The following is a 27,864-nucleotide window of genomic DNA, read 5'->3' as shown; positions in this document are numbered from 1 at the left end:
AACCCACATAAGAATTACTCTTCTAACTGACATAAAAACCTAAATTGAGTCTTGATTTTGTTTAACTCTTCTTTACTATAGTTCTGGGTCCAGTTTGTCTCTCTTATATACTCAAGTATAGAGTTAATCTTCTCAGATGTTTGGATGTGGCACACATTATTGTAAATATAGTCGGTAGTAAATGCCCTAATATTGGGATATTGATGAGAAACTAAGTCTGAAAGAGACTCCATTGCTTCCCGAGCAAGCTCATCATCATCTAAGATTTGAATACTGAAAGAAATATGTACCAGGACAGCGGATGAAATCTTAATTAGTTGAAAATCTTTAGTAATTCTTAAAACATGTAAAATTGTGGTCAGAATTCCTCTCATTACAGTTTTTTCATGCGGGAAAATTCCCCAAGTAAACAATACTAAAATAAATTGTAGCACATGCAAAGTCATGCATGTACAAAAAGAAGCGGCATCTGGTTTGCATGAAGAAAGAAATTTTAAAAGCATTTCAATATTATTAAAAATTGAAAAAGTAGTTTCAGAGAGCTCACCAGCGGATTTTAGGAAGATATTTAGCTCATAGTTGATAGCTTGGTAGGGGTTAATTGATGAAGATGATGAACTCATGGAAGAAGAATGGTTGATCCAGTTAATTAACCCAAGTAAGACTGACTTTTGTAGTTCTTCTTCAAGAATAAATGGAAAAAGACACTTTTTGAATACATTTGAGCTTGAATTTGACAAGATTTGGAAGTTTCTGTTTGAAAGACAAAACAAAAATTGGTTTTCAAAGTCGAGATATGGAAGTAATGAATGTGGGATTTTTTCAATGGAATCCAACATGTCAAAATAATAGCATCCTGAGTTAAATGGATTATCTTTAGCACCAAAAAATGTATTGAGCTCTTCAATATAGTTTTTGCTGTGTATTAATATATAATCTTTGAGTACGTCATTTAAAATAAGTTGGCAAGATTCAAAGAGTTTATATTTTATCGAATTACTTTCATTCAAATTTTGTAACTTAATTTCTGGCATCTCTTTAATCTGGCAGATTTCAAAAAGTTCAAAGGGAATACCATGAAAAATGCGGTAGTAAATCCAGTAGATATTTATCTTAGTATATTTGATAGAACCCAATTGTTTAAAGTTTGAATCTACAAAATTCAAATATAACAACTTCCAAAGTAACAAAATTGCCTTAACTCTAAGCTTGTCAGAGTAGTTAAAGATATTGAATATAAATGCAGAAAGAATTTTTTCATGCTTTGGATCGTCTTTAAATGAATTATTAGAATAAAGGCATGCTAAAGTTTCCATTGAAATCTCCCTGATCCATGAACCAACATCACCTCTTTTGTCTGTAGAATAGTCAAAGCACCCCTGAACAAAGACATCGTGACATAAATTTAAAATAGTACTCTTTGAAGAAATTTCAACATTTCTCATACAATAACAAACAACTCCTAATGACCAAATTGAGTTCCTTCTGCATTCAACATCGTACTTTGATGAAAAAATATAGTGGTTAAAAGATGAACTGGACTCAAACAAAGAACATTCTAGACTATCTTCGTTTCTTAAGATTAATTTACCTCTATTAAATATTCCAAATAAGCAGTTGACAATATCATTAATCAATTTCTCATCAATAAGGTTCACTACATGAGGAAATATAATACCAATCGAAAGAATGATTCCTCTAAGAGCCATAATATGGATATCCGGGCTTTCAGAATTTAAGGCCTGGACGAAGTCTACCAATATTTTCTGTATTTCAAGAAACTCTGAAGAATTCCCAGTTTTTGTCATCCTCCATTTTATGATTGCATCTAAAGCAGAACATCCAGAAATCTGAATTGAGAAACTTAAATGTTTAATTGATTCGCAAATAGTTTGAAGAAATCTGGAAAATGTTGCTTTCTTAAACGGAATAATTTCAGTAGATCTTGATAAAGAAATGATCAAGTTTAGAACTCCTTTCCTTGTTAAGTCACCTCCTTTGCCTCTATATAATCTATTCTTCTCTATTAAAATGGGGATATTTCTAATGTAATCACTCCATGTAAATTCCATAGGAATATTGTTTGAGTTTGAATTCCTGGAAATAGGTAGCTCCTTAATAAAACCAGTATTCGCATTTTCATCCTTATTTATAGTTTTTGTTAGTAAATTCCAAAATGGGATATTTTTAGATTTGAGTATTAGTCCTTTTGAAACAAGGACCGAAATGATGAGTAATGAAGAGTGTCTAAAAACACTATTAGAGCTAAAAACATTTAAATCCTTATTCCAGTTGCTCAAGTTCAAAGAATTATCATTAATACTGTTCAATTTTGAAACAAAAGGAAGAATATTGAAAAAGCATAAGTGATGGCAATAGGGAACCAGCTTACTTAAAGCAATTGTTGATAAAAGCCTGAATTTAATATTTGGATGAATAAACACATTTTGGACAAGATAATCGGAAAGGATTGTTGCAAAGGGATATATTAAATCTTCTGATCCTTCCTGACAGCCATATTTTTGAGAGCTGTAATTTGGTGAAGCATGTGATCCCAAATCATTCTCATTAGTCGTATCTAAAGCTCCAATTCGAGTTGAAATCTCAAGAAACGAAGACTTTAAAGATGAAATGCTAAAGAAGTCAGCAATTGTTACAATTGAAATTCCAAATGATATATTTTCACCTCCCAATCTACCTATTAACTCTTGGAGTGCAGCACAAGACGACCTTCTCCCATTAATCTGTGAGTCAAAAACTGTTAGAGGTATAATTGATGATATTATTTTATTAGAATAAGGTCTTAAAGCTTGAGGTGGCACCCCTCTTGCTAAGCTCCAAATTATATAGCATGCTGAATCACGTATTTGTACTCCAAAGCTTCTTGTTCCAATCCAATATTCATAATTTAAGCAATATTGAAGAAATTCTAGGATCTCAGGTAGATAATCTTCAAATACAAAAGTTAGACGTGCTCTTAGAAGTTCGGCAATTGTGAGACATTTTCCTTCCAATTCATTAGGAGAAAGCTCCTTAAATATTTTAATTCTTTCAACATTTTCTTCTTTTTCATCATTATTTAGCATTAGAATATCATTAAGCACTCCTTTAGCTTTATAATTACCCTGAATTGCACTTAGAATCTTTGCAATACATTTTGAACTCGTGTGTCTTAAAAGGTTATTTTCACTTTTATTTTGTTCAATTAGAAATTTCAAAGTCCAGTCAATAACATTTTCAAAATCTGAAAAGTATTTTAAAAGAAGATCACTCTGAACACACCTTATTATCAACCTTGTAATACATATTGTTCTACAGCTTCTAGATTTATAGGAGTTTATATCATACTTATTTTGAGGATTCTGAGAATTCTCAAAATCATTTTTATTTGGAATATTTAGGTATCTAATAATCTGGTCAATGAAAATCTCAATACTTTCAATTGGTCCAAGCTTGATTAGGTATTTGATCCATATTAAAATCCCGAGAGAGTTTGGAGTCTCATCCATTCCTTTACTCAAAAGAGGCTTAAATTTATTGTTATCATTTTTCCAAAGTAAAGTGAAATCAGTCCTACAAGTAATTTTTGCGAATACAATAGAAGCTGTTTCATTTGTAATACAATACTTATTCTCTAAAATCTTAGGAATTACATTTTCAAGTATTCTCAGAAAAAGACTATTTTCTTTTAACATGTATTTAGAATCAAGTACTTCAAATGAAAATGGTATCAGAACCAAAGTAGAGAGCCAAACATATAGAATATATATAAAATGCCAATTGTCTTCTTCACTGTGATTACTCAGATTTCCAAATCTAGTATCCAAATTAGGATCAATACTAGAATCCGAGATTTGTTTAGAATTCAAAATGTCTTCGCATTCTAGATTTATCTGGTACTTTTCTCTTAGGGAAATATAATCTATCACAACCTCCAAAAAATTAACGTTACTGGGAAAGTAAAGTGAAATCACCTTTGACCCTCTAATCTTACAAAGATTGTAAATACAATCCGAAAGTCGAAGAATATTTTTCTGATGTTTTCTATCAATATTAATATCTAAATTTTCAATAATACTGAGCCCAGATTCAGAATTAGTGTTAACATTTTCATCCTGAGTTTTACTTAATGACAATATTGTATTATGTAAAACCAAGCTGTTATTTTCAAGAAATTCTGCTATACAATTAGCAAGAGGAGAGCAAAGTTTTTCTAAGTAGGTGTCCAGTACATATGGTTGCTCCTGATACTTGTCAATTTTTTTGAAAAATTCCTTAGTGGTCTTTTTATATTCACTATATTCAATATCTTTGTAGTGTACCAGCTTCCCATGAATCAAGTCGATTAAATCATTGATATCAGAAAGATAATCATTTTCATTTGAGTAGCTTAACATTTCTCTATGGTTCTCATCTTCCACACAAACTATCTCCATTACTTTATTTAATGCTTTGTTTAATTAAAAAAAGATCGAAAATGTTTTGTAGAGTTTGACTCCGTTATTAAGAAAAAGGCTCAAAATATTGAAGAAAAGTATAAGCTCATTAGAAGCATCTAAAGAAGCCTTTTAGAGATTATCTTTTTTTAAGCCCTACAATATATTTTATTTGCCATACTCTTAATAAAATCAAGTGCAAGTTTGGCGCCTGATCAGGCAAATAAAGGTATCGTGTAAATTATTTTTTTGAGATTATTGAGAAAAAGAAAACACGAATTTGATGTTATGAATGAGGTTTTAGAATAATAAATTACTTAAGAATTGAATTAATATAAAAAATCAGAAAAATTAGAAAGGAAAATACTCGCATTTGCATAATTAAGAAAAGATGGGTATACTGGAGAGAATTTCAGATATTGAGGCTGAAATGGCCAGAACTCAAAAGAACAAGAAAACAGAGTATCATTTAGGACGTTTGAAGGCTCAACTGGCGAAGTTAAAAACGGAATTAATAGAGGCAGGAAGTGGTGGTAAAGGCAAAGGAGAGGGGTTTGATGTTGCTAAGCAAGGCGATGCTAGAGTAATATTAATAGGGTTTCCATCTGTAGGTAAATCTACATTGATGCATGAATTAACTGGGACGGAAACGGCAGTTGCAGCATACGAATTTACAACTTTAACCTGCGTTCCAGGTATAATGAAGTACAATGAAGCTAAGATTCAACTTTTGGATTTACCTGGGATTATTGAAGGAGCTGCTACTGGAAGAGGTAGGGGACGCCAAGTAATAGCCGTTGCTCATTCGGCTGATTTGGTATTGATGGTAATAGACTCAACAAAGGATGATTCTCAAAGAAGAAAGCTAGAGTATGAGCTGGAGGCCATTGGAATTAGGCTAAATAAGAAACCACCACAAATTGTTGTTAAACCAAAGAAAATCGGAGGAGTAACCTTCAACTCAACAGTGCCTTTGACTCACTTAGATAATAAAATGGTAGTTAGCATATTGAATGAGTATAAAATCTATAATGCAGATGTCTTAATAAAAGAAGATTGTACAGTTGATGAGTTTATTGATTGTATTGAAGGTAATCGACGATATGTTCCTTGTTTATATGTTCATAACAAAATTGACAATTTAAAGTTAAGTGAGATTGATGAGTTAGCACGCCAGCCAAATAGTGTTGTGATTTCATCTCAACAAAGATGGAACCTGGATACACTGGTAGAGCAAATTTGGAACAAACTAGGATTGGTTAGACTATATACTAAGAAAAAGGGTGAACTCCCAGATTTTTCAGACCCACTAATTCTGACTCCTCAACGAGGTCTAATAAATGTAGAAACTGCAGTAAAATTAATTCACAAAGACTTAATTAATGAATTCAAACATGCTTTAGTCTGGGGAACTAGTGTTAAGCACAATCCACAATGTGTCGGATTGTCTCATAAGCTTCAAGATGAGGACGTAATCCAACTAGTAAAAACAAGATAAATTTGAAAAATGGATATCATAATATAATAGATAAATAAACTATAGGATATAAATTGCTACTCTACTAATTGTTTGAATGACTTTCTCATTCTACATATAAATTGCCTAAATGAAATAGACTTTGAATTCAATAGCTCAATGTTAGATTGAAAATCTCTAACTTGTGGGTTGGACCCAACCCCTTCAAAGAGCTGAGCTTTCTCATTGTAAAACAAATCAAAATAAAATTCTTTGTCTGGGGAACCTTCGTCTAAACAGGTAAAAGTAAATCTATTACTGCCGTTTACCTTCCCAATATTTAGTCCCAAGTTTTCACTATAAATTCTACAGCTTTTCTCTCTTTCCAAAGATTGTTGCTTAGCTACCCTTAAGTCTGCCTCATAAACCAATTTTTCTTGTTCAAATCGTTGTCTATCTTCCTGAAGCTGTCTCTCTAGCCTTTCTACTTTCTCTGAAAGAGCATTAGCATTGGTATTAAAACATTTCTTAAATTCCTCCTGTTCAAATTCAACAACTTTCTTGATTTCTGATAATTCTTGGGAATCTTTAATTCGCTTTTCCAATCCATCAATCCGAATACTTGAGTCCTTAATCACATTTATATCACGGGAAACCTGATCATTCAGCTTTTCCACTCCCAACTCTAGCATTCCATTAATTCCACTAGACCATTCGAGAAGCTTGCTCTTTAGGTCCTGGATCTCTTCACTAATTTCATTTGATATGATTGAGTGTGATTCCATAGGTTTTTATCCACTACTTCAATAATTTAATCTTGATCTTTCACTCAAATTATTGACATTATATTAATAAAATTATTAAATTTGTTTGAATTTAAATCCTATTAAATTCAAATTTCTTTTCTCCAGTAATTTTTTTATATACTTATTGTGGGGTTTTGGCGCCAACACATGTGCATGTTTTTTGTTTGACTAAATATTAACGGGAATATAAGTGGCGTCAGCTGTTGCTTTTCTATTGCTATCAAAATGTTTAAGGTTAGTCTGTCTAGAAGATCTGGTTCCGAATTGAACAGCTCTCTTTTTGAATTTGGAAGAAAATTGAATTCCCAACTTATTAGCAATAAATCTTAACAAGGGTTTGGTAACTTCAAATTTCGAGCCACAAATATTCTCAAAACTCAATTCTCCAATTGAATTGATTACAAGTGGATGTAAGAATACTGCAAACAGCTTTCTATTATTGAATAAGGCAAGCCTATAGTCTCTTCCGAGATTTCGGATCCACAATCTATTAATATCGAAAAGCATTTCTTTTTTAATACCTTCTGAGCCATTGTGTTTTTTAGCTGTGATATGTCTACCGTACCCTCCAAGAAACTCATCAGCTCCACTTCCTACAATTAAAAATTTGGATTTTGAATTGTATAATAGTTTGCCATCTTCAGTAGTAATGAGACCTTTTACATACTCTTGTTCTTGTGGAAACAAAATTTTATTGATATTGGTTTCACACAAGTAATAATTTTTTGGATCAATGAACCTTTGAGTAGACGGGATTTTACTAAAATCTGCTGTCTTCATTTTGTGAACTCTACATGCTGGGGAGCTCTCGCCAATTGGTTTAATTAAATTTTGTTGGATTTTTCTGCAACATGATTTACAACATTTATTTTCGCATTTAGAATGTTCTCTGAAAGAACAATATGGACATTTTCTTTGAAAATTAAATTCGTTGTTGCATTCTTCAAACTTGTTAACTTTAGGAACTTTAATGAAAGTTTCTGAAAAAGGAGATTTCTTCTCAAAAACCCCATTCCAAATGTTTGAATTTTCATTTTCTGATATTATTTCTTGCCACCATTCTTCTTTAAAGCTTTCTTTATCGGCTAATATCCCTTTTCCTCCTAGTGCAAAAAATAAGGCACCCCCAATGTTAAAATCCAGGTGAGTTCTACATGGAGATATGCATTTTAATATGTTTTTTTCTTCTCTAGTCAAACTATCGCCTGGATTGTCTACGCATATTAGTCTAATTGAAACATTTTTATATTTCCATAGGTAACTCTTGAATAGATCCAAAATCTCGTAATAACTGGCTAGACCGGTTAACCTATCCGGTGCTTCACTTGGAGCAAAACTTGTATTAATTAATTCAACAATGAAGAACAAATTATTTTTATTAATTTGAACTTCTGCAAAATTTTCATTGGAAAAGAATCTCTTTATAATATCGACTCCCAAATTTTCCAAGCTTGAGAACAACCACTCTAATAGCAAGTATAATAATACCGTAGAATCTAGGCCTCCTGAAAATAACATACCCATATATACAAAAGCTTTGTCTTCAAATAACTCAAATGTAAGTCTTTTCTCCATTTCTCTTGCAAAAACTAACCTAAGTGACTCCAAGAGTTTTCTCGAATCTTCCTCTAATGATTCTAATGTTTGTTGGCCTTCTTTACCCCAATAACTGGGAGTCATGTAAGGTGGAGTAACTTCCCATGGATAAAATTCAAATTCTAATCTTGATAAATCAAGTGAAAACATACCAGTGACTGGTACTTCTATTGACTGAACATCCTCTTGAAAATTCAGAAGTTCGCTTTCTATATTAGATATAATTAATTCTTTCCCTTTACTACCTACACTGATCAGTAGGCTTGAATCTCCAAGCCTATCCCTTCCAAATACCAAAAATCTCTCTTCTTTGATTCTTATATAAGCTAGACAGCTAAAGCCTTTCCCTGTTTCAGAATTAAACTTACTAAGAGCATAAACCAGCTCAGATACTATATTTTTTATTGAAGTTATCTTTACTAAAGCAATTCCTTTAAGCAATTCTTGAAACTGATCATCCTCTATTACTCCATCAATAAAAATTCTCATGGAAGATTCACCACCGAAAAATAACATTTCAGTTTTTAAATCTGGATTCTTTGGATTTATTATGTAAAAAGTTTCTTGGTCCAGTAGAATCAACTCATTTGATCTTTCTGTATTTCCCTTCTTAAAATTTGTTTCACATTTTGATATATTTAAGCATACATCAAATATTCCCAATTTCTCTTCATTAAAGATTTGTCTCTGACATCCATCGCATGTTTCAGGAGAAAATAAGCATTCTATCATTACAATTTATCCTTTTACTCTTGCTTATTATTATAAAAATCAGGTTAGACTGGTTTGGGTTTGGCGGGCCCCATTCAATTTTATCTAAAAAAATGTACATATAGGCAATAAAATGTATTATAAGAACAAAAATATATTAATAAATTGTAAATTTATGATTTTAATAGATTCTAGGATTGATTATAAGCAACAATTTTAAGTTTGAGTCTTTTTTTTTAATTAATGGTCATTGTTCTCGACCTAGGTATCAAATTTGCACTTCTGAATCACGTTATTACTTTTCCTCACCTACATATTTACTATTATTTTCATGATATTTGATAACAGAAACACCTTTAATGACACTGATTGACTTACTCTACTTTATTTTGATCTGCTTGATCATCTTCATCAGCTTTAATTTCTTCATCTGATTTGTGCTGCTCATTTGAATCCGTTTGAGATTCTTTCAAGCTAAGCTTTTTAAATATAGAGCTAAGATCTAAATCATATTTTTGTAGGTAAATGGGAGATCCTGAGATTTGACGCACTAGGATCTCCGATCTTGAGTTTATTTCACCCTTCAGAATTGAAATTAGCTGCATTGCGCTTCCTTCTTCCTTTTTCTCTTCGTGTTTCATGGATTTTTCTATATTCTTGATTGATTCCTCTAATTCACTTATACTTCTTTTATTCTCAGCTGTTATTAAGGATTCCATCTCTGCAATTTGGACTGTAAGAGCAAAATTTCCTTCAAAGAAAGATAATAATAAATTAAATAGGTTTTCATTTCTATTATTATCAACCATTTTACGTTTTAATATATTTAATTTAAGCTGTTCTGAAGGTGAATTATCTTGTTTAAGTTCAAAAGATTCCAGACTTTTCTGTATTTCTGAACGGTTTTGGAGTGTTAGATTCTGTGATTCTTTTATCATAGTAGTATATCCTAACAAAATAGTTAATGTTTCCCAAATCTTGTCATATAATTCAATAATTCTTTCAGAAAACTTGAGTGAAGTTGGTGAATGTATCTTTCCTGATTCGAATACCAATTCATGCAATCTTATGTATGACTTGAGCAACAAATCTTTACATGGAGTTAAACAATCTTGAACAAGACCATTAATACTTAAATATGAACTCTCTAAAAACATTTCTGAATCTTGCTCCAAAATTGATGATTTATATAGCACAGTTAACTCATTAATAATTCCAAAGCATTCTAACACGGAAGAATAAGCACTCATAGTGATTGCATGTAATTCATACTCATCTTTAGGTGGGATTGAATCTGAAATTGTTTCAAAATCCTTAGTAAATGCACTATAAAAATGATCAAGAGATTCCATCCAAGAAAAAAGTGATTTAAGAGTGGGAAATCTTAAACTAGACTCAACCAAAAATTCTCCTGGTTTTTTTTCCAAGCTGACTTTTGTACAAGTAGAGATTTGGCTTGACTCATTGGGGTTTTGAATTTCCTCTGCAGATACAAAAATCAAACTTATTCCCAGTAATATAATTACATATATATATCGAAATAATATAGTTCTTTTCCAAACAACCATTATTTTGCATACTTTTATATTTCTGCATGTTATCATTAATTGTGCGCCAACGTGATCTAGAGAATCTAGGTAAAAATATAAGTTAATAAAGTAAAGAAATAATAATTATATGATAAGAAAGAGGAAGAGTAATCAGCCTATTTCTATTGTTTAAATAGATAAACAACTGGGTTTATTTGTGCGTTTTCACTGGTGTTTTGACTGTATAAGCTTTGGGGAGTTCTCCCAATAGACTCACTTTTAATAGTTTGAGAGTTATTAGGATTTTTATAACTATTTTGATTAATTTGGTAGAAACCTCCAATTTTGCTAATTCTACCTTCATCAACAGGTCTGCTTTCTTTGTTCAAATTTGTTTTAGTTTCTGAAGACTTCTGAAGATTTTCATTTTGATTAAATATTTGTTCATCTCTAGTTGGTTGTGCTTTTATATGGGGTATCTCCTTGATTTCATGTTTATTACATAAAAATATTTTTGAAAAAGAGGATCTTTTATTATGAATAATATTTGAGTAGATATTCGTCAGTAATGTAGTATATTCTTCCCTTAATTGCTTTTCAGGATGAACCCAGATTTCTGTATGTATAACTAAGTATTCTTCACTGGTAAAGGGGTCATTTAACTGTTTATATGTAAATTCTGGAATATCTATAGACGATTTTGGAATTTTTATAGATCTTGAAAGTTCATCTTCAAGTAATGCGAATGCTTCTTTCTGGTTTATATGAGGTTTTATAGTTCTTAGATCCATTGTAAATATTATAGGTAGTGTTCGAAGAGATTTTCCATCATAGGTGATTTCTTTCTTTTTTTTCTCCTCAGATCTATCTGCAATTATTTCATTGCTGATAGATTTTGATCCTATATTTTTTGAGATTGAAATTAGATAAAATTCAAAGATTTTGCTAAATTCACAAATTTGAGACTTCAAATTCTTTACTTTGCTAATGACCTCATCTGGTACGGAGGTTATAATATTTACAGTAACTCCGATAGATCTAGAGTTGGTTCCTCTTAAAGCTGGATTTTCTTCATTCCAAGTATTAATAATTCGAAATTTATTAGTTAATATATTTAGAGCTCTTGAAAGAGAATTGATAAATTTACTTTCGAAGTTACGTTTGTAATTTTGATTGTTAAGAGATTCAAAGCTAATGTTCTTGAGCTCCAGGTTTACAGTAATTGAATCCACTTTTGGCTTTGAAACATCTGTATGAATATTATTATTAGAAACCGAATTTTTTGTATTCCATGGGGTTTTTTGAGAATTATTTTTATCAATGAGGTTTGAATTAACTTGGTTAATTTCCTTATTAATTGAATTTTTATGATTAAGCTCATTCAGTCTTGATTTATCATAGATATGTTCATTATCTAAGTTATTTATTACATACTTATTAGTTGGAACAGAGTGATAGTATTGCATTAATTCATTCTGTTCAAAATTTATCTGATTTTTAGGTGAATTTTTTGAAGTTTCTTTTTTTTGTGCATTTACATTACTGCTTCTCCCTCCAATACTTCCATGTAAAGGTGGAAATGGAACCTTGTCACCATGATTAGAATTTGGATTATAACTTCTTGATACTCTGCTCAAATAAGCATCATTCGCATGGTTAGCTTCAGTATTTTCATTATTAGTCAAGCCTGGAAAGTTAAAATTGTTATATTGACTTTGGAGAGCTCTGTATTCATCTTTTGAGTCAACCAAAGAGTAAATAAAGGATCCTTTACAACTACATGTAGTTTCATTTATTTTAAAATCCAGAAGATTTTCACAAAATTCTCTACTCCATATCTCAGTTCCATTTAAAATACCCATACAAACGAACCCATTTGATAATCTGTTTGATTTTATTAAAATTTCATTTTCTGTTTCATTAGTGACTATTAATAAATTCTGGTCCTTTATTTCGTTATTTTCTTCATTTGAATTCAATCCAAGACGAACATTTTCAACAAACACAATTAGAGAATCATAATCTGGCATATTAGAAGAAGTAATAGCATATTCATCTTTTCCAAGCTTAATTTTTGAGTTGTTATTTAACAAATGTATTACTCCAGAACGATTATCTTCTAATTCGATGCATGAAAATCCATTTGCAAAACGATCATTCCAAATATCATTTTGAATATTGCCTAAAGATATTAAAGAGCGTGAATCTTTATCTTCAATTTCAAAATCTCCAATTAAGTTATCTTCGTTGATTTGCGATTCTGCAATATTCTCACTATTTTCCTTAGAATAAATTCCACTTAAAGAAATAAATAAAATAATAAAAAAAGTTAGGAATTCATTTATTTCCATGCTTAAACTTGTTTAAATTACACCAAATACCAATTTTAGTTTCTATAATACCTACTATTACCCAATACTTTCTATTTTCACAATTTCTCTTTGAATTGAACCTTTTTTACATCCTATAGTACCTAGCGATAATTTTTCATATTTTCTTATTGTGTTTAAGTAATTAAGGATTGGGAACATTTCATTAACGTCTAGCACAGTTTTGGAAAACTCTCCGATTAGTGCTTTAATTATGGAATTTTATTAAAAAAAAATAGTACGTAACGTTTGGTCAAATTTTCAAACAATTATAGTGAGGGTGTACTTAAAAGTTAATCATTTTAAAAATTAATTCAAACAAAATCAATAAAAAAGCCGTGAAAATAATCATATTTTTTGCTTTCGGTATTTGTGCATGCAATAATCTATTACTAATAGAAATAATTTGGAGTTTGGCGCGCCACATGTAAATATTTTACAAATTGAATTTTAATTTATAGTTTTTAAAAATACCCCAACTAAGCTGAATTTAGAATTACAAATATGAGCAGGTGAATAATTTTATTTTTGAATATTTAGATAAATAAAAACCATTAGTTATTTTCTGTTTTTTGAATGATCTGAAAAGAATGATGCACATACCACCCACACCTAGTTTAACAAAAAATCAAAATTTTTGTTTCAGAATTAGTTGATTTAATTATCTTTGAAATTAAAAAAGCAAAATTTAAAATGTGAAAACATAAATATATTGTTTATAATCTCTATTCTTTGGGTTCTCAAAAAATGGCTTATAACCATATTTCTTATAAATACAATAAATTTAAGATTTCGTCATAGTACGTAGACATATCTTCGAGTAATAAAAAAATATGAATTCAAACGAATTACAAATAAAGATTCTAAAAAGCATTTGATCTTTTATCTTTTTGATATTCATTTAATATTGGAATTTAAAATGGAAAGTAAGATTAAGGATTTAAGTCTGGCAGATTATGGTCTGCAGGATATGGAGATAGCTAAGACTGATATGATGGGTCTGGTAGAGTTACAGAAAAAATACAGGAATTCTAAACCTTTAAAAGGGGCAAGAATAACGGGGAGTTTACACTTGACAATAGAAACATCAGTTTTAGTAGAGACTTTATATGAATTAGGAGCAGAAATACGTTGGTGTAGCTGCAATATTTATTCGACTCAAGATCATGCTGCTGCAGCTTTAGTAAAAAAAAAGTTAGCAACCGTTTTTGCTTGGAAAAACGAAACAATTGAGGATTATTGGGCGTGTTTAAATAATGCAATGACATGGAGAGATTCAAATGATAAAGATAAGATTTGTGGTCCGAACTTAATTGTAGATGATGGAGGTGACGCAACTCTAATATTACATGAAGGAGTTAAGGCTGAGATGGAATTTGAAAAGCATAACAAGATTCCTGAATATTTGGAAAGTGAAGTGGATGAAAATGGTAAACAATTATCCTTGGATATAAAATGCATGTATAAAGTGTTAAAAATGGAACTAATAAATAATCCTCGAAAGTGGAGAGAAATGCTAAAAGACTTATATGGGGTGAGCGAGGAAACAACGACAGGAGTTCTAAGACTAAAAATTATGGAGTCTGAGGGGAAATTGTTACTTCCTGCTATCAATGTAAATGATAGTGTAACGAAATCAAAGTTTGATAATACCTATGGATGCAGACAATCTTTATTGCACGGACTCTTTAATGGATGTATTCAAATGCTTGCAGGAAAGAAGGTAGTAGTATTAGGATACGGTGAGGTTGGTAAAGGGTGTGCTCAAGGGCTTTCAGGAGTGGGGGCCAGAGTTATTGTAACTGAAATTGACCCAATTTGTGCATTACAAGCTTCAATGGAAGGTTATCAAGTGAGTATATTAGAGGATGTTGTTTCCGAAGCCGACATATTCATTACTGCAACAGGGAACAAAAATGTTATTACCCTTGAACATATGAGACAAATGAAGGAGAATGTCTATGTTGCAAACATAGGACATTTTGATGATGAAATAGATGTTTATGGACTTGAAAATTATCCAGGTATTAAGGTAAATGAATTAAAACAAAATGTGCATAGATACACTTTTCCAGATACACAAAAAAGCATTATATTATTATGTAAAGGAAGACTTGTGAATCTAGGATGCGCTACAGGGCATCCACCATTAGTTATGTCAATGTCTTTTACGAATCAAGTACTTGCACAAATGGACCTGTGGAAAAACAGAGATTTGATTGACAGGTCTAAAAATACCAACTTTTCTGTTAAAAAACTTTCCAAGGAGTTGGACGAATATGTCGCCAGGCTTCACCTGGATGTTCTTGGTATTAAACTTACAAAGCTTACGGAAGCTCAAGCTAATTATATTAATGTTCCAATAAATGGCCCGTATAAATCAGAAGATTATAGATATTAGAGATTTGAACATATTTCAAACAAGAAAAAAAATATTACCTGTATATTTAAAAATAATAATATAGAAAATAAACTGATTTTATACAACAAAGTAATCAAGAAGATAGATTGATAGGATTAATGTTCATTCATCTTCTCTTTTAAATTTACCTATTCCAACCCAACCATCTCCAAAATCATTTAATAACTTTGAATTCTTTTTCTTACTCTCAAAAAACTTATTACTCTCAGAGATCCTTTTCATCTTGATATTTGAATATGCTTTTCTTACTTGATTAACATATTCAGAAAGGTCATTACAAATCTTAGTTTCTTTTTTAGCCTTTTCTAACTTGTCCTTGATTTTTGAAGAAAATGAAGGAGGAGAGTCAATCACATCCCCAAAAGAAGGTCTGTTAGTATTGACTAAACTGAAAGTAGATTCAAGTTCACTATTTTCATTCAATTTTTTGTTCTTAAGTTGGCTTTTTTCTAAACTTTTCAATGCCCTTTTTTCTCTCTTTTTTTTGTTTTTCAAAGATTTTTGTAGTCTAAGAGCTTCTCTATCTTTTTCCATTAAATATTGTCTACTTTCAGAATCTACCCTTTTAAAAAAGTCACTCATGTTTTCATTCTTATAAGGTGTTAGTAGCTTCCTCTTAGGTTCTTTTTTTTTGTGTTTATACTTATTTTGAACAATCTTTAAAGGAAGCAGTTTTTCCGATTTATTTTTAGATTCACCGTTAAAAAAAACCACTTCACCTTTAAGTATCTGACCATCAATTAGCTTCATTTTATCTTCTTTTTTAAATCTTTTTTTCTGCATTAATCAAGAAAGAACGAAAATTATCTCTAAGTACGTGGGTTGGCGCCGGCGCCTCCTCACATTTGTCATTTTGACCATTAAAATATTACACAGCAAAAAAATGTGATCAGAAAGGATAAATAGATGATAAGTAAAGAAAAGGTGCTGAATGTGATAAACTAGAAAAAGCTATACTGACTAATTTATAAAGTTTTAAAATACATGAAATAAGATATAATAAACCAATATACTTGTATGTAATGATTAATATTTTATTATCTAAAAATTGCTTAAGGAGAATAAAAAACTTAAGATTTTGGGAACACACAAAGTGAGCTTTATAGAGATCAATTTACCTGAAAAGAATATTAATTAGCTAAATTTAAATTAGGAATGGCCTAGAATTTTTTTAAAAGCATTTTTGAAAGTGTTGAGTAATTAGCATAAATCTCTCTATAAAAGAACAGAAAATAAATTTAACGAAACACGAACCTAAAATTGTTCTAATTTTAAATGGGAGTTTTTCTAAAAAATAACGGATTTTTGAAAAAAAATACATTTGGGTCTTGTTATATAAAAATAAAAGAATAACACTTTTGTTAAAAGACATTTACCATTAGGTTGCAAATACAGAAATATTTCAAATAATAAAAACTCTAGTCAATAATTTGAGTTTTGTAAATTATTTGAGTTTTAGTTATAAATTTGGATATATAGGAAAGGATCGCGTTAGAAAACGTAATAACTGGAATTACGAATACAAAAAAAAACTACTGAAGAACTCGTGGTAACCTAAGCTTTGAAAGTAATCCAAATTCAACAAGCAAGAACCCATTTGATTTACCTTAAATGATTATTAAAATAGAAAATTTAATGATTGTTATTAAATGTAATTATACGATGAACCATTCTGGAAATCTAGAAACCAGAATCTTAACAAAGAGTTGATTTTCAATAACTTGAATATGAGCGGCTCTACCAATAAATGTATCGAGATTTTTCTGTGGAAGGTGGAAGTTAACATCGACTTTAACAATACGAGTAGGATCCACATCTTTTAACAAGCTTTCTACCATCACTTTGTAAACCGAAGGACCATCTGGAGAATATTCTGCTCTAGCACTATCATATGGTGCATACATATCTTGGTGAGAAGAACACAACACAATGTGTCTGAATTTTGAAAATAGTGCAGAATGTTCGGTTGCCAGTTTGTACATGAACGTTTCTTCATAATTAGGAGAATCAGAAAGTGCAAGCTGATTAATACATTGAGAACTACTCCATTTTCTCATAATCCATACGCCTGCATTGATAAGTTTCGAGTTATTTGAAATACATCCCAAGTGAGGAGCGCTCAAGGACCAATATAAATAGAACTGAGAACTAAACATATAGAGATGAGGAAGTGCTGCTCTTATTATAATGCCGCCAAGGGAATGACCAACAAAAGATAATTTTTTCAGTGACTTTGAAAATGGGGAAATTGCCGTAATAATTTCATCACTTAACCTTTTCCCCATTTCTTCAATTGGTCCATCTGTATAATCTTCATTACATGTACTGAGTAAGCATAGTACATCCGGATAATAGAGGGAAATTATATTTCTGACATTCCTCATATCAAATGCTGAGCCTTGGAGTCCATGAACAAATATCATAATGTGAAGATCTTTCGTTGATTCTTTATTACTTTCCAAAAATGGTGTTTCCGTCTTAATTATAGGTATTTTAGGTGCTTCATTGCATTCTTGAGATTCTTCTACTTTTTGTTCTTTTAAAGAAGCTTTTTTGTGTTTTTGTTCAATTTTTCTGTTGACTATATTTCTAGCATTAACAGCAGGATCATTATTAATTCCAACTCTGCAAAGTTGGCCACAGTGAATAATCGTACCACCTCCATAATTAATAAAAGGTTTAGAATTATCAATAAGAGAGTTATTGGCTACTGAATTTGTAGTTACTGTTGGTTGATTTGAAGCTTTACAGTAATTACTCAAGGTTAAAGAGTTTGAATATCTTTGTATAAACAAAATCGGAAGCCATTCATTATATTTAGAGCTTTTTAGGTGATCAATCGAAAGGGGATTTAACAAATGGTCGTCATTTGTTTCATTTTTAGTGTTTGAATTAACTTCTGAATTTGATGTAATTTCATGTAAAGGAGGAAGACATACCTCCTCAATTGCATTTGGAGTTGGTATTGACTTAAAGACAATATCATTTCTAAGTAAATCAGCCACTCTTGAATAATAATCAATAGGTTTCAATGAAAAAATGGTTGAGTTTTGAGAGCTTAGTCCCACACCACCTGTTAGTAAAGGAAATATTGAAAAAAACCCACTACTTTTTTTGTTAAGCTGACCATGATTAGGTAGATTGTTAGGTGGAGGGGATGAATTTACTGAAAGCATAACAGGTGGTGTGATTGGAAATGATCGGTTGCCTAAGAATTCTGGAAACTTGACAGACGGTTCTGGCTTTAATGATGGAGAATATAATTCATTGGCTGAAAGAGTCTCAAAAAATATTGTTTCATTCCATAAAAACATAGTTTTCCTTATATGTTCCATTTTACACGTCTGCTCAAGTTTGTGCAATACAAAAGGTAGAACAGCAACTAATCTATTCCAAGTCTCAAAAATTTGGAATGAAATTTGCTCCAACTCTAAATTGATCTTTTGACTATATTGAGCAATTCCAAATGGTGCCTCAACTACATTTTGGAATGGCAAAATCGATTCGTGGGAGATTAAAGGATCTGGAGTAATTATTTGTGAAGCCGGACTTCTTTTAAAAATGGGAGGCGTAATACCTCTAATATAATTAAGTTGCCAGTTTAGAGGTGTTAAAGCCCATATAGTTGTTGGTAATTTAACCAAACATAGAGCGGAATCAGAAAGTCTTTGCTCAGGAAGAACTCCTATAGAGCTTCCATCACTTGCTATAGTTAGAGAATGTTTGAATTCATTCGCCTCTTTAAGCTGAATTTCTGAGCTAATTCTGGAAATTTGGTGTTCATCGATCTGATCAATCTGTTCTCTAACTACATAAAATGGCACTGACGCACCATTTTCTTCATAAATTACTTCTGAAAGGTCAATAAGAGGCTCAACATTTAACCTAGACCCACCTGGTAATTTTAAACTTGGGATTACTAAAAATGATCCCATCAATTTGGCTCTCTGTGCGCTACAACATTTCTTTGTAATATAGTACATATTAGCAGCTAATTGAAGGTAAACATTTGTCAAAGATGCAATTAGCTCAAGTCTGAGTTTTGAAGCTTCAATAAACATGGGATCTCTAGTAACTGTGGATGGAAAAACTTCGTCAACCCCAATGCTAGCCTTTTGATTACTACATTTACTTTTTTCTTCAGTGCTCTGTATATTATCACATCCACTTGGGAGTTTATTATTAATATTTTTCTCGTATTCGGTCGATTCAGAAGGTTGACTGATTTGCTTTTCTTCCAAAACCACATTTTTGTTTGTTTGTAACTCATCTGAGCCTTTGGTATTATCTTGATTGTCTAATTCTTTTAAAGATTCCGTAAAAATTTGAGCCATTTTTTGGATAAGTATTCCCCTAATAGTAAAAGAACCAACCTGTGGCTTAACTATAGTGTTTTTGGGATAGAGACCTTTATTTTCATCTTGCTTAAAGTTTTTATTCACACTCTTTAACTGATTCTTAACGTTTAATTCTAAATTTTCTTCACTTTTATTAGTGGATAGAAGAAATAAAGGAATTACTGGAAGAGGCTTGGTAGAAGAAAATCTTGGAATGTATTTGGTTTTATTTTCAGAGTAATGGGAGTCGCAAGAAGCAAAGATTCTAGTAATTTGACTCAAAATCAAACAGTTTGTATTACAAAAATGGAATTCGTCAAATATTATAGGCAGATATTCCACGATTCCATTTGCAACGTTATTAATCCTATACACATTATAGCACAGAGACGAAAATTCCTCGTCTTGAGGTTGGTCATATTTCTGATTTTCACCATTTGAATCATTAGATATTGAGTCTAAATCAGGGAGCAGGATTGACTCCGAATTCTCAGAATACAACAAATCCACCTCTAAGAAAAAAGGAGCAATGTTTAGTTGACTGTTTGCAAATGTACTTTGAAATATTTCGTTTGAATCTGTTTGGTTTGAATCACTAAAAAACGATAAAAATGGCTTGGTACTTGGAACTTTCAATTTTACGTCACTAGTAAAAATGATTGTCTCATTTAACTCTGCTATATCATCTATATAATTAATCTGAAAAGGTCTAGATAAGATAGACCCATCTTCCGAAATCCCCTCCCACTTTAGATCTAACTTTTGCTGCTTGGAATAAATAATTTTTTTGGGAATAGCACTATGCGCCACGCCATCATTCAAAAAATATAATCTACTCCTTAGTCTATAAAATCCACTCTGTAGTAGATCAATATTTCTGAACTTCCCAAAGCTTAAAGCAAAGCTTACAGTCGCAAATAGCGACATCTTTCTTTAAATTCACTCCCTCTGACAACAACTAGTATATTCTCAACTAATAACTAGTTATTTTTATACCCTATTATTTATTGTTGTACATATACATTTACAAACAGACTTATTTGTAGATATAGTAGTATCTATTAATTTATATTTTATTTAAATACATCAATTCTTCTAGCATTACATGATCAATTCAGCCATAACCTTTAAATTCAAAATTTTAAGTTAATAATTCTCTTTTTGTGGCCTAATATTTATTAAACTAATTCTAGATTTTATTATTCTGCATTTTGCGTCTGGTCTTAAATTGTGCTCATTGTATGAATTTTTCTAAGCTTAAAGTAACATTAAATATAAAAAATAAAAATAACATAGATTCTTTTTATCTATTAGAGATTCACTTGTATATTTAAAGCTTTCTAGGTATTTAAATTGTTTTTACATAATATTGTTTCAAAGACTAATTAGATATTTTATAGGTTCAAGTGGACACACTCTGTTGACACACGATAATAAATAGTGAAGCTAAAAAAAAAGCGGAAATTTTTGTCGAGCATATTATTACATCAATACGTGTATTAATCTGAATAACCAAATAAATTAAAATGAATTTAAAGTTTGAAAAAAAGTACTTATTTTAGTTTGAAGGAGGATGTGGGAAGAAATGGCGGGGACATGATAAAGAAATTTTTAGGTAGATAGCATATTGAGTAGTAAAGTTTCACATAGAGATTAGTAACCTCACATTATAAATGCCTATTTGGGAAGATTTCTAAACAATGATAATAATTAATTGAATATTCTCGGCTGGCTGGCATGTAAATTGGAAGAAAAAGGAATATTGTGCCGCCAAACCACCCCACTATTTTAAAAATTTGAGTTTTAGGACATAATGAGAAAATTACGGCGAGGATAAGGTAGAAATAAAACAGGGTATATTCTCTTTTTTTTTGATGAGAGAATTTTGACAGGTTAAGAAGGACCCCAAATACATTCTAACGAAGAGCCAGGAAGCAATAAGTTATAAATTAGTACATACTGGAAGTTGAGGGGAAAAGTTAACAATTAATATTTTTGGTTTCAGAAATAGTGAGCCAGGTTTGATGTTAAAATATCTCAGGGAATTGTTCTTTGGAAAATTTGGATGAGAGAGTAGAAATAAACAGTTTTTTTCAGTAGTGTGAATAACCAGCTTGAATTAATATCTAAATATCAATATACTTCTTCAGGGGTGAAACCCAGAAATTAAGCCTAGCTGACCAGAATTAGAGGTTGACTAAATTGTTTTCAAAATGGTATCACAAATTTCATCTCCTTTAACAAATACTACAGTATGTTCAATATGGAAAATAGAGCGACTAATTGGGGGGGGAAGCTTTGGGGATATCTATTTGGCAGTTAATACAGAAACTAATGAGGAAGTAGCAATTAAGGCGGAGTCAACAATGTCTAGACATCCGCAATTAATATACGAAACAAAAGTTTTAAAGCTTCTGCAAGGAGGAGTGGGTATTGCAAATGTCTATCATTGTGAATTAGATAGGGAAGTAAACCATCAGATAATGGCAATGGAGCTTTTGGGCCCATCTTTGGAGGATTTGTTCAATTTGTGTCATAGAAGATTTACAATGAAGACTATTTTGATGATTGCTGACCAGATGCTTCAGAGAGTAGAATATATTCACTCAAAAAATTTTATCCATCGGGATATTAAGCCCGATAACTTTTTAATTGGGCGTGGGAGGGGGTCTCGAAATATTTATGTTATTGATTTTGGCCTTGCTAAGCGCTTCCGAGATCCAAAAACACTACAACATATTCCATACAGAGAAAATAAGAATTTAACTGGGACTGCTAGGTACGCTTCTATTAATGCTCATCTAGGAATCGAACAAAGCCGAAGAGACGATTTGGAGGCAATAGGTTATGTGCTAATGTATTTTTGTAGAAATGGGACTCTTCCATGGCAGGGAATTCGCGCTAATAATAAGGAAGAGAAGTACAAAAAGATTATGGAGAAGAAAATGGGTACATCGGTTGAAACTTTATGTAAGAATTACCCTCCAGAATTTGCAACATATTTGCACTATTGTAGAGTCCTCCGTTTTGAAGATAGACCAGACTACACTTACTTAAGAAAACTTTTTCGTGATTTAATGCAAAGGGAAGGCTATGCTGACGATGGGGATTTTGACTGGACCAAACTAGAATCTAATGGGAATAAAAAGCTTGAGACATCTACTAGTATTCAAACAAATAATTATGTAAAAACTACTGGTAAGTCCCTGGTTCCTCAAATACAACACAATATTTCTCTAGATAAAAATATATTTGATCAAAAAAAACAATCTAAGAATCATAAAAAGTACATAAATTCATCATCCTCCAGAAAGGCTAATAATTCAGGTGTTCCTGCAAATTCAAGTAATATTCAACGAGAATGTTCTCCTTTAGAACAAAAATCTGGTGTCGAAAATAAGGGAAATAAAAACCCGAATGACACAGCAAACAGTAATATTTATAATAAGCTGACTTCTGCAAACAGTGGCAAGAAAATTTCGGATACTGGAGATCATAATCAAGATCAGACTCTAAGTTTGAGTCCTAATCCGACTTTAAACAGAAACAATTCAAAAGCTAGGAATAAAGTTAGTAATGGTTATAGAAATACAAAGTATCAAGACACAGTATCGTACGAACACAGAGGAAAATCTAAAAAAACACAAAAGCCTTCCAGGCTGAAAAGAGGTTTTTGTTCTTGTATTAAAATTGAAGGATAAGGTTCAAGATTATATTCGAATAAGAAGGTATTGGTCTGATAAATTCTGATAAAATACACATTTTCTAATGGTATTTCTCTCGTGTTATTTTGATCCGACCTCGATTTTCCTTTTTTTCTTGAATTCCCAGACTATATATTCTTAGAATCATTATCTCGAAAATCTTTTATAGTTCGGATCATTTTACTCATGATTTTTTTTTCATGAAAAAATTAAGAAAATTACCATTAGTTCTGACAGGACCGGAACTCACTAAATTAATGTAAATTGAGACAATTGTCTGATTAATATAGTTATTTTGAAGTATAAAACCCAATCTACCTTTGAGCTCTTAATGGGTGTTAACTTTTATTTTGTTACTTCATTTGTGACTAAGTTACTGTTTATTGAGTGCATTTTAAGCAATGATCTGCATTTCCTTAAACTTCAGATCTCGGAACAGAACTTTGTAGTGAAGTGTGTTGGAGTAACAATGGTTATCACTAGCCCATTCTCACGGGTAAATTGATGTATATTTGTTCAAGTTAATATACTACACAAAATTATCCAATATACTAATAAGCTATTATAGTAATAGCTACATAAAACTTCGGAACAACACTCTAAAAACATTGCTTGTGGTATACAGTTGTTCTAAGATGTTTGGTATTCTAATATTATTATTTTCACTTATATTTGCTGTAAATATATCTTTATTTGTTTTTAAATATTTTTATTATTAAATATTAAAATCTTTAGGCGGTAAAGGTTTTAAATATAGAGGCCACACAAAGCTAAATATTTCTTTTTTTGTCAAAATAAATGACAAGAGTAAATACAGGATATTATGAATCATTATTAGAGACTGACGCATCTACTCTAAATGAAGCTGATACTGGATTATTAATCGCGGATGACATTTTCATGTATAATGAAGTAAATTACTTAAATAACTGTTTAATTATACTTTTGTTCATATCACACTGTTTTCATATCTTCTTATTTGAAGGTGACATATCTCCATCTATATCCAGGTTTAATATGGATTATAATGGAGTTTTTGCATTAATATTGAATATCTTAATTCCGTCTATATTCTTTATACAAGGCTGGTTAAAGGCTTTGGAAGTACATAATTACACTTCATTCTTCACACGTCTTCATTTTGAATATTTATTGCCGATTTTTATATATTTCATGTTTTATTTGATAAGTATTTTGTTTAAAAATGATACTCGATTAGGAAATTTAACAAGCGAGGAGTTTGCAACACTTATATCTCAATCGTGCTCTTTTAATCCCGGATTTCTATCAACATTTGTAATATTATTCATAGTAAATTTGACTTTGGATCCTATAGCATTGGTAGTTGTTCCAGATTTCTATAATTCAGATGTTTTAATATCTTTTACAGTAGATATTTCGTCAACAAATGAGTTTAATATGGATGAAAACAGTATATTAAGTAGAAAAAAGGAAAAGAAACACTTTTCAAATTTGAAAAAATTTTCAATCTATAAACTGATTTACTGTCTATTAATGGTAAAATTCTGCGACCAATTTTTAAATTTTTTGAGTGGTATGGAGCCTACACAAATATTATATAAACCAAAAATGCATAATTTCTGGTCAGTATTACTATTATTTTTATTATGTAAGATTTTCAGGAAAACACCAAGAACTCTTTATTATATTTACTTAATCTCAACTTCTATTGAATTAATGACTTACCCATTTTTTGAAATATATATTAATAACTACTTTTCCACAAGTTTAATTACAACCATTTGTTTTCTATCAAATATATACTTGTCAGGAATTCTAATTTCCTGTATGCGTCTGAACATATTTAATAAGTGGACAGTTTCAATATTTTTTATTTTAATTTCAGCACTTTGCTATTTTATCAATGTAAATCATTTAAGATCAGTGATTTCCCCAATCATTTGCCCTTGTATTTTAAATATTAATTCAAGATTTCTCACCATTTTTCAAATTTATTCATCAGTTTTTGCTATTATAGGCTTATCATTTCTAATATTCAAGTACATTAAAGTGGATTCTGATAGTAAATCGAGAAGTTCAAACAAATTAAATTTCACAGTATTATTTTTTTATTCAGTAATATCGTGCATTAATTTAATCAAGTTAATGGAATAAACCCCGTATGATGGAGACGAATAAACAACTTTATTTTGAATTTGTTCCGTCTATTCTTGAAAAAAGTCCTTTTACAAGAATCAATTGAAATTGAATATAATCATGTGTTAAAGAAAAGAAATGATAAACCATTAGGTACATTTACGTTTCATGGAAAACATAAAATTCAGACATGAAGTGATTTGTTGTTTATAATAAGCATGGAGTTTTATATAGTGTAAAAATTAAATGTTTTAAATATTTGTGTTTCCGACAATAAAATTCCAAAATAATTCTTCGATAGCAAACAATTGAAAAATTTTATGGATAGTTTAAATGAGTAGAGTACTCAGCTTTCAAGAAATAAAGTTTTAGTTTCTACAGCAGGAAAATTTTCTGCATTTTTTAGGGTTAATTGAATTATGTTTAGAAATGTTTTCAGTTCTTCTTAAAGGGACTGATACTTGTTCTACATCTTCAAGAGCTTGAAGTTTTGATTTAGTTATCTCAAGTAATTCTTCGAAATTAGTTTGAATAATAATCCTAGATTTCCATGGTCTGTTTGTAAAAAACCACCTATTACTATATACGGAATACCCACCACAAACGTTGTAATAGTGGCTATCTTTTGAATGAATACTACAATCATCAATATCAACAAAAAATACTGTATTATTAGCAACAATAATGGACATGTATTCGCCTGTATTTAATTTTAAGAATAATGCAGTTGGGCTAGTCCCAACTGAAAAATGAGGGATTTTTAATTCTTTGATCCGGTCCATATTTTTGGCTAAGATGCTTAAAGGTTTAATGCTTTTAATGTTATTTGGATATAAACTATCATCATTTGCATCCCAATTATCTGGAGGTAAATTAATAAAATTTCTATTTTTAAATTCATAAGGGAGAATTTGAAGTTTATTATAATCAGAATTGACTTCAATAATTAGATTCCATGGGGAATTTGTGTTAGAAAGTTCTCCATTAGACTTGATTAGAAGAAGTTTGTTTAATAAGAAAACTTCATCTTTATAAGTTAGAGTGACTAAACCTAGCTTGCCTCTTAATGTAAAATCAATTGGTTTTGGGACAAAGAGACCAAGAAAACTTTTATTTGTGGTATCAAAAAATAAATAAAGTGTATTTTTAAATTCATTTCGTCTATAGAAATTACCGGAAATTATTCTGCAGGTCTGTTTTTTATTAGTAATTACAGTAACAAGACCAAGGTAACCTGTTGAATCATCATATTCTACAATTTGACTATTCGAGTATAAAGATTGATCTTTATAAATTGAAGAATTTCTTAAAATGGACTGGTCATCGGTAGAATTAGAGTCTTCATCAGATGACACTAATTCAGATTCGGTAGTAGATGAACTTTGTACTTTTGAATGGTCATTGGGAATTGATTCTGTTTCTTTTATTTGAGACGAGTTACATATTTTATTAGTAAATATAAGAGCAAAAAAAACAAAGAAGATTTTGGTCTTTAGTCTCATTTTCCAATTGCTTATATTCCCTCTATTTTTAATTTGACCGGCCTTTTGCACAATTATTTCTCAGAACCAGCTTAATATTAAATAGAGCGCAACACAAACCTCCTACTTTAGTTCAAGATCGACAGATTTGCACTCTTTTTTTGCAATTAATGTCTTGATGATCGAAGTAATCAATTTTTTTTGACTTAATTTTTTCGTATACAAAATTCACAATTTAACATTTGGCGGGAACTTTGGAGAATTTGTCAAAATAAAAATAAACAGTTGCAAATTATGACTAACTAGAATTCACAAATTATTGTTAATTTTTAAATTAATTTCAACAGATAATTATTACCTTTAAATATTTATTTTTAGATTTATTTTATTGCATACTGTTTACTATAATTCTATATTATTGGCAGAATAAATATGATAAGAAATGATTAATATGCAATATAAAAGAAATGAATATAACTTTTATTTTTTTATATCAAAGATTGTGATCTGCTATATGATTTAACCTAGATATTATTTAATTGTTTTTTATTGTCTTTAGAAAACTATTACGATAGATTTTGAATTAGAATTTTTTCTTTAATAGAAATCATTAATATTTGTTGAACACTTTAAATAATACTTTAGATGGCTTCACAAATCAGGATATTCAACTGCAAACTTCTAACTAGCCTTGCTAAGATTGAAAATCATAAGCATGATGCTTCATTTGATGTATATATTTACATCACTCATATTTAAATTAACGTTAAAAAACTACCAAACATTTAATTTCTACTTACGATATAATTTTTTCGGAGTTCTAAATTTATTACTTTTTTTGTCAGTGGCTTATTTTTAAGATTTAACGGTTTAGGGTTTTAGGGGTTTAGGTTAGGTTT

General features: G+C 30.4%; 12 protein-coding genes across 12 annotated transcripts; 4 read left to right on the top strand and 8 right to left on the bottom strand.

The window, feature by feature from the left end:
- Positions 1 to 14: 14 nt before the first annotated feature.
- cubi_00824 (B-tubulin specific chaparone) lies at positions 15 to 4,436 on the bottom strand (the record flags this gene model as incomplete). The annotated part of the gene is made up of 1 exon (XM_029017837.1): positions 15 to 4,436. The coding sequence occupies one exon, from the start codon at positions 4,434 to 4,436 to the stop codon at positions 15 to 17; it is 4,422 nt and encodes a 1,473-aa protein (XP_028873003.1).
- Positions 4,437 to 4,827: 391 nt separating this feature from the next.
- On the top strand, positions 4,828 to 5,934 carry cubi_00823 (RNA binding domain-containing protein; the record flags this gene model as incomplete). The annotated part of the gene is made up of 1 exon (XM_029017836.1): positions 4,828 to 5,934. The coding sequence occupies one exon, from the start codon at positions 4,828 to 4,830 to the stop codon at positions 5,932 to 5,934; it is 1,107 nt and encodes a 368-aa protein (XP_028873002.1).
- Positions 5,935 to 5,990: 56 nt separating this feature from the next.
- On the bottom strand, positions 5,991 to 6,677 carry cubi_00822 (uncharacterized protein; the record flags this gene model as incomplete). Its single annotated transcript, XM_029017835.1, has 1 exon — positions 5,991 to 6,677. The coding sequence occupies one exon, from the start codon at positions 6,675 to 6,677 to the stop codon at positions 5,991 to 5,993; it is 687 nt and encodes a 228-aa protein (XP_028873001.1).
- A 189-nt stretch (positions 6,678 to 6,866) lies between these two features.
- On the bottom strand, positions 6,867 to 9,026 carry cubi_00821 (asparagine synthetase B like; the record flags this gene model as incomplete). The annotated part of the gene is made up of 1 exon (XM_029017834.1): positions 6,867 to 9,026. One exon carries the CDS (start codon positions 9,024 to 9,026, stop codon positions 6,867 to 6,869), a length of 2,160 nt encoding a protein of 719 aa, XP_028873000.1.
- A 353-nt stretch (positions 9,027 to 9,379) lies between these two features.
- On the bottom strand, positions 9,380 to 10,573 carry cubi_00820 (uncharacterized protein; the record flags this gene model as incomplete). Its single annotated transcript, XM_029017833.1, has 1 exon — positions 9,380 to 10,573. The coding sequence occupies one exon, from the start codon at positions 10,571 to 10,573 to the stop codon at positions 9,380 to 9,382; it is 1,194 nt and encodes a 397-aa protein (XP_028872999.1).
- Positions 10,574 to 10,716: 143 nt separating this feature from the next.
- cubi_00819 (erythrocyte membrane-associated antigen) lies at positions 10,717 to 12,885 on the bottom strand (the record flags this gene model as incomplete). Its single annotated transcript, XM_029017832.1, has 1 exon — positions 10,717 to 12,885. One exon carries the CDS (start codon positions 12,883 to 12,885, stop codon positions 10,717 to 10,719), a length of 2,169 nt encoding a protein of 722 aa, XP_028872998.1.
- Positions 12,886 to 13,822: 937 nt separating this feature from the next.
- On the top strand, positions 13,823 to 15,304 carry cubi_00818 (adenosylhomocysteinase; the record flags this gene model as incomplete). Its single annotated transcript, XM_029017831.1, has 1 exon — positions 13,823 to 15,304. The coding sequence occupies one exon, from the start codon at positions 13,823 to 13,825 to the stop codon at positions 15,302 to 15,304; it is 1,482 nt and encodes a 493-aa protein (XP_028872997.1).
- Positions 15,305 to 15,427: 123 nt separating this feature from the next.
- Positions 15,428 to 16,075, bottom strand: cubi_00817 (uncharacterized protein; the record flags this gene model as incomplete). Its single annotated transcript, XM_029017830.1, has 1 exon — positions 15,428 to 16,075. The coding sequence occupies one exon, from the start codon at positions 16,073 to 16,075 to the stop codon at positions 15,428 to 15,430; it is 648 nt and encodes a 215-aa protein (XP_028872996.1).
- A 905-nt stretch (positions 16,076 to 16,980) lies between these two features.
- Positions 16,981 to 20,589, bottom strand: cubi_00816 (uncharacterized protein; the record flags this gene model as incomplete). The annotated part of the gene is made up of 1 exon (XM_029017829.1): positions 16,981 to 20,589. The coding sequence occupies one exon, from the start codon at positions 20,587 to 20,589 to the stop codon at positions 16,981 to 16,983; it is 3,609 nt and encodes a 1,202-aa protein (XP_028872995.1).
- A 1,286-nt stretch (positions 20,590 to 21,875) lies between these two features.
- Positions 21,876 to 23,363, top strand: cubi_00815 (casein kinase I; the record flags this gene model as incomplete). The annotated part of the gene is made up of 1 exon (XM_029017828.1): positions 21,876 to 23,363. One exon carries the CDS (start codon positions 21,876 to 21,878, stop codon positions 23,361 to 23,363), a length of 1,488 nt encoding a protein of 495 aa, XP_028872994.1.
- Positions 23,364 to 24,164: 801 nt separating this feature from the next.
- Positions 24,165 to 25,502, top strand: cubi_00814 (uncharacterized protein; the record flags this gene model as incomplete). The annotated part of the gene is made up of 1 exon (XM_029017827.1): positions 24,165 to 25,502. One exon carries the CDS (start codon positions 24,165 to 24,167, stop codon positions 25,500 to 25,502), a length of 1,338 nt encoding a protein of 445 aa, XP_028872993.1.
- A 350-nt stretch (positions 25,503 to 25,852) lies between these two features.
- cubi_00813 (uncharacterized protein) lies at positions 25,853 to 26,986 on the bottom strand (the record flags this gene model as incomplete). Its single annotated transcript, XM_029017826.1, has 1 exon — positions 25,853 to 26,986. One exon carries the CDS (start codon positions 26,984 to 26,986, stop codon positions 25,853 to 25,855), a length of 1,134 nt encoding a protein of 377 aa, XP_028872992.1.
- Between the last annotated feature and the right edge of the window lie 878 nt (positions 26,987 to 27,864).

This window comes from Cryptosporidium ubiquitum (genome assembly GCF_001865345.1).
Source record: "Cryptosporidium ubiquitum isolate 39726 chromosome Unknown contig_30, whole genome shotgun sequence".
NCBI classification, from domain to species: Eukaryota; Apicomplexa; class Conoidasida; order Eucoccidiorida; family Cryptosporidiidae; genus Cryptosporidium; species Cryptosporidium ubiquitum.
Note: the sequence above shows the minus strand (reverse complement) of the source record. Positions and strands in the feature narration are given on the sequence as shown.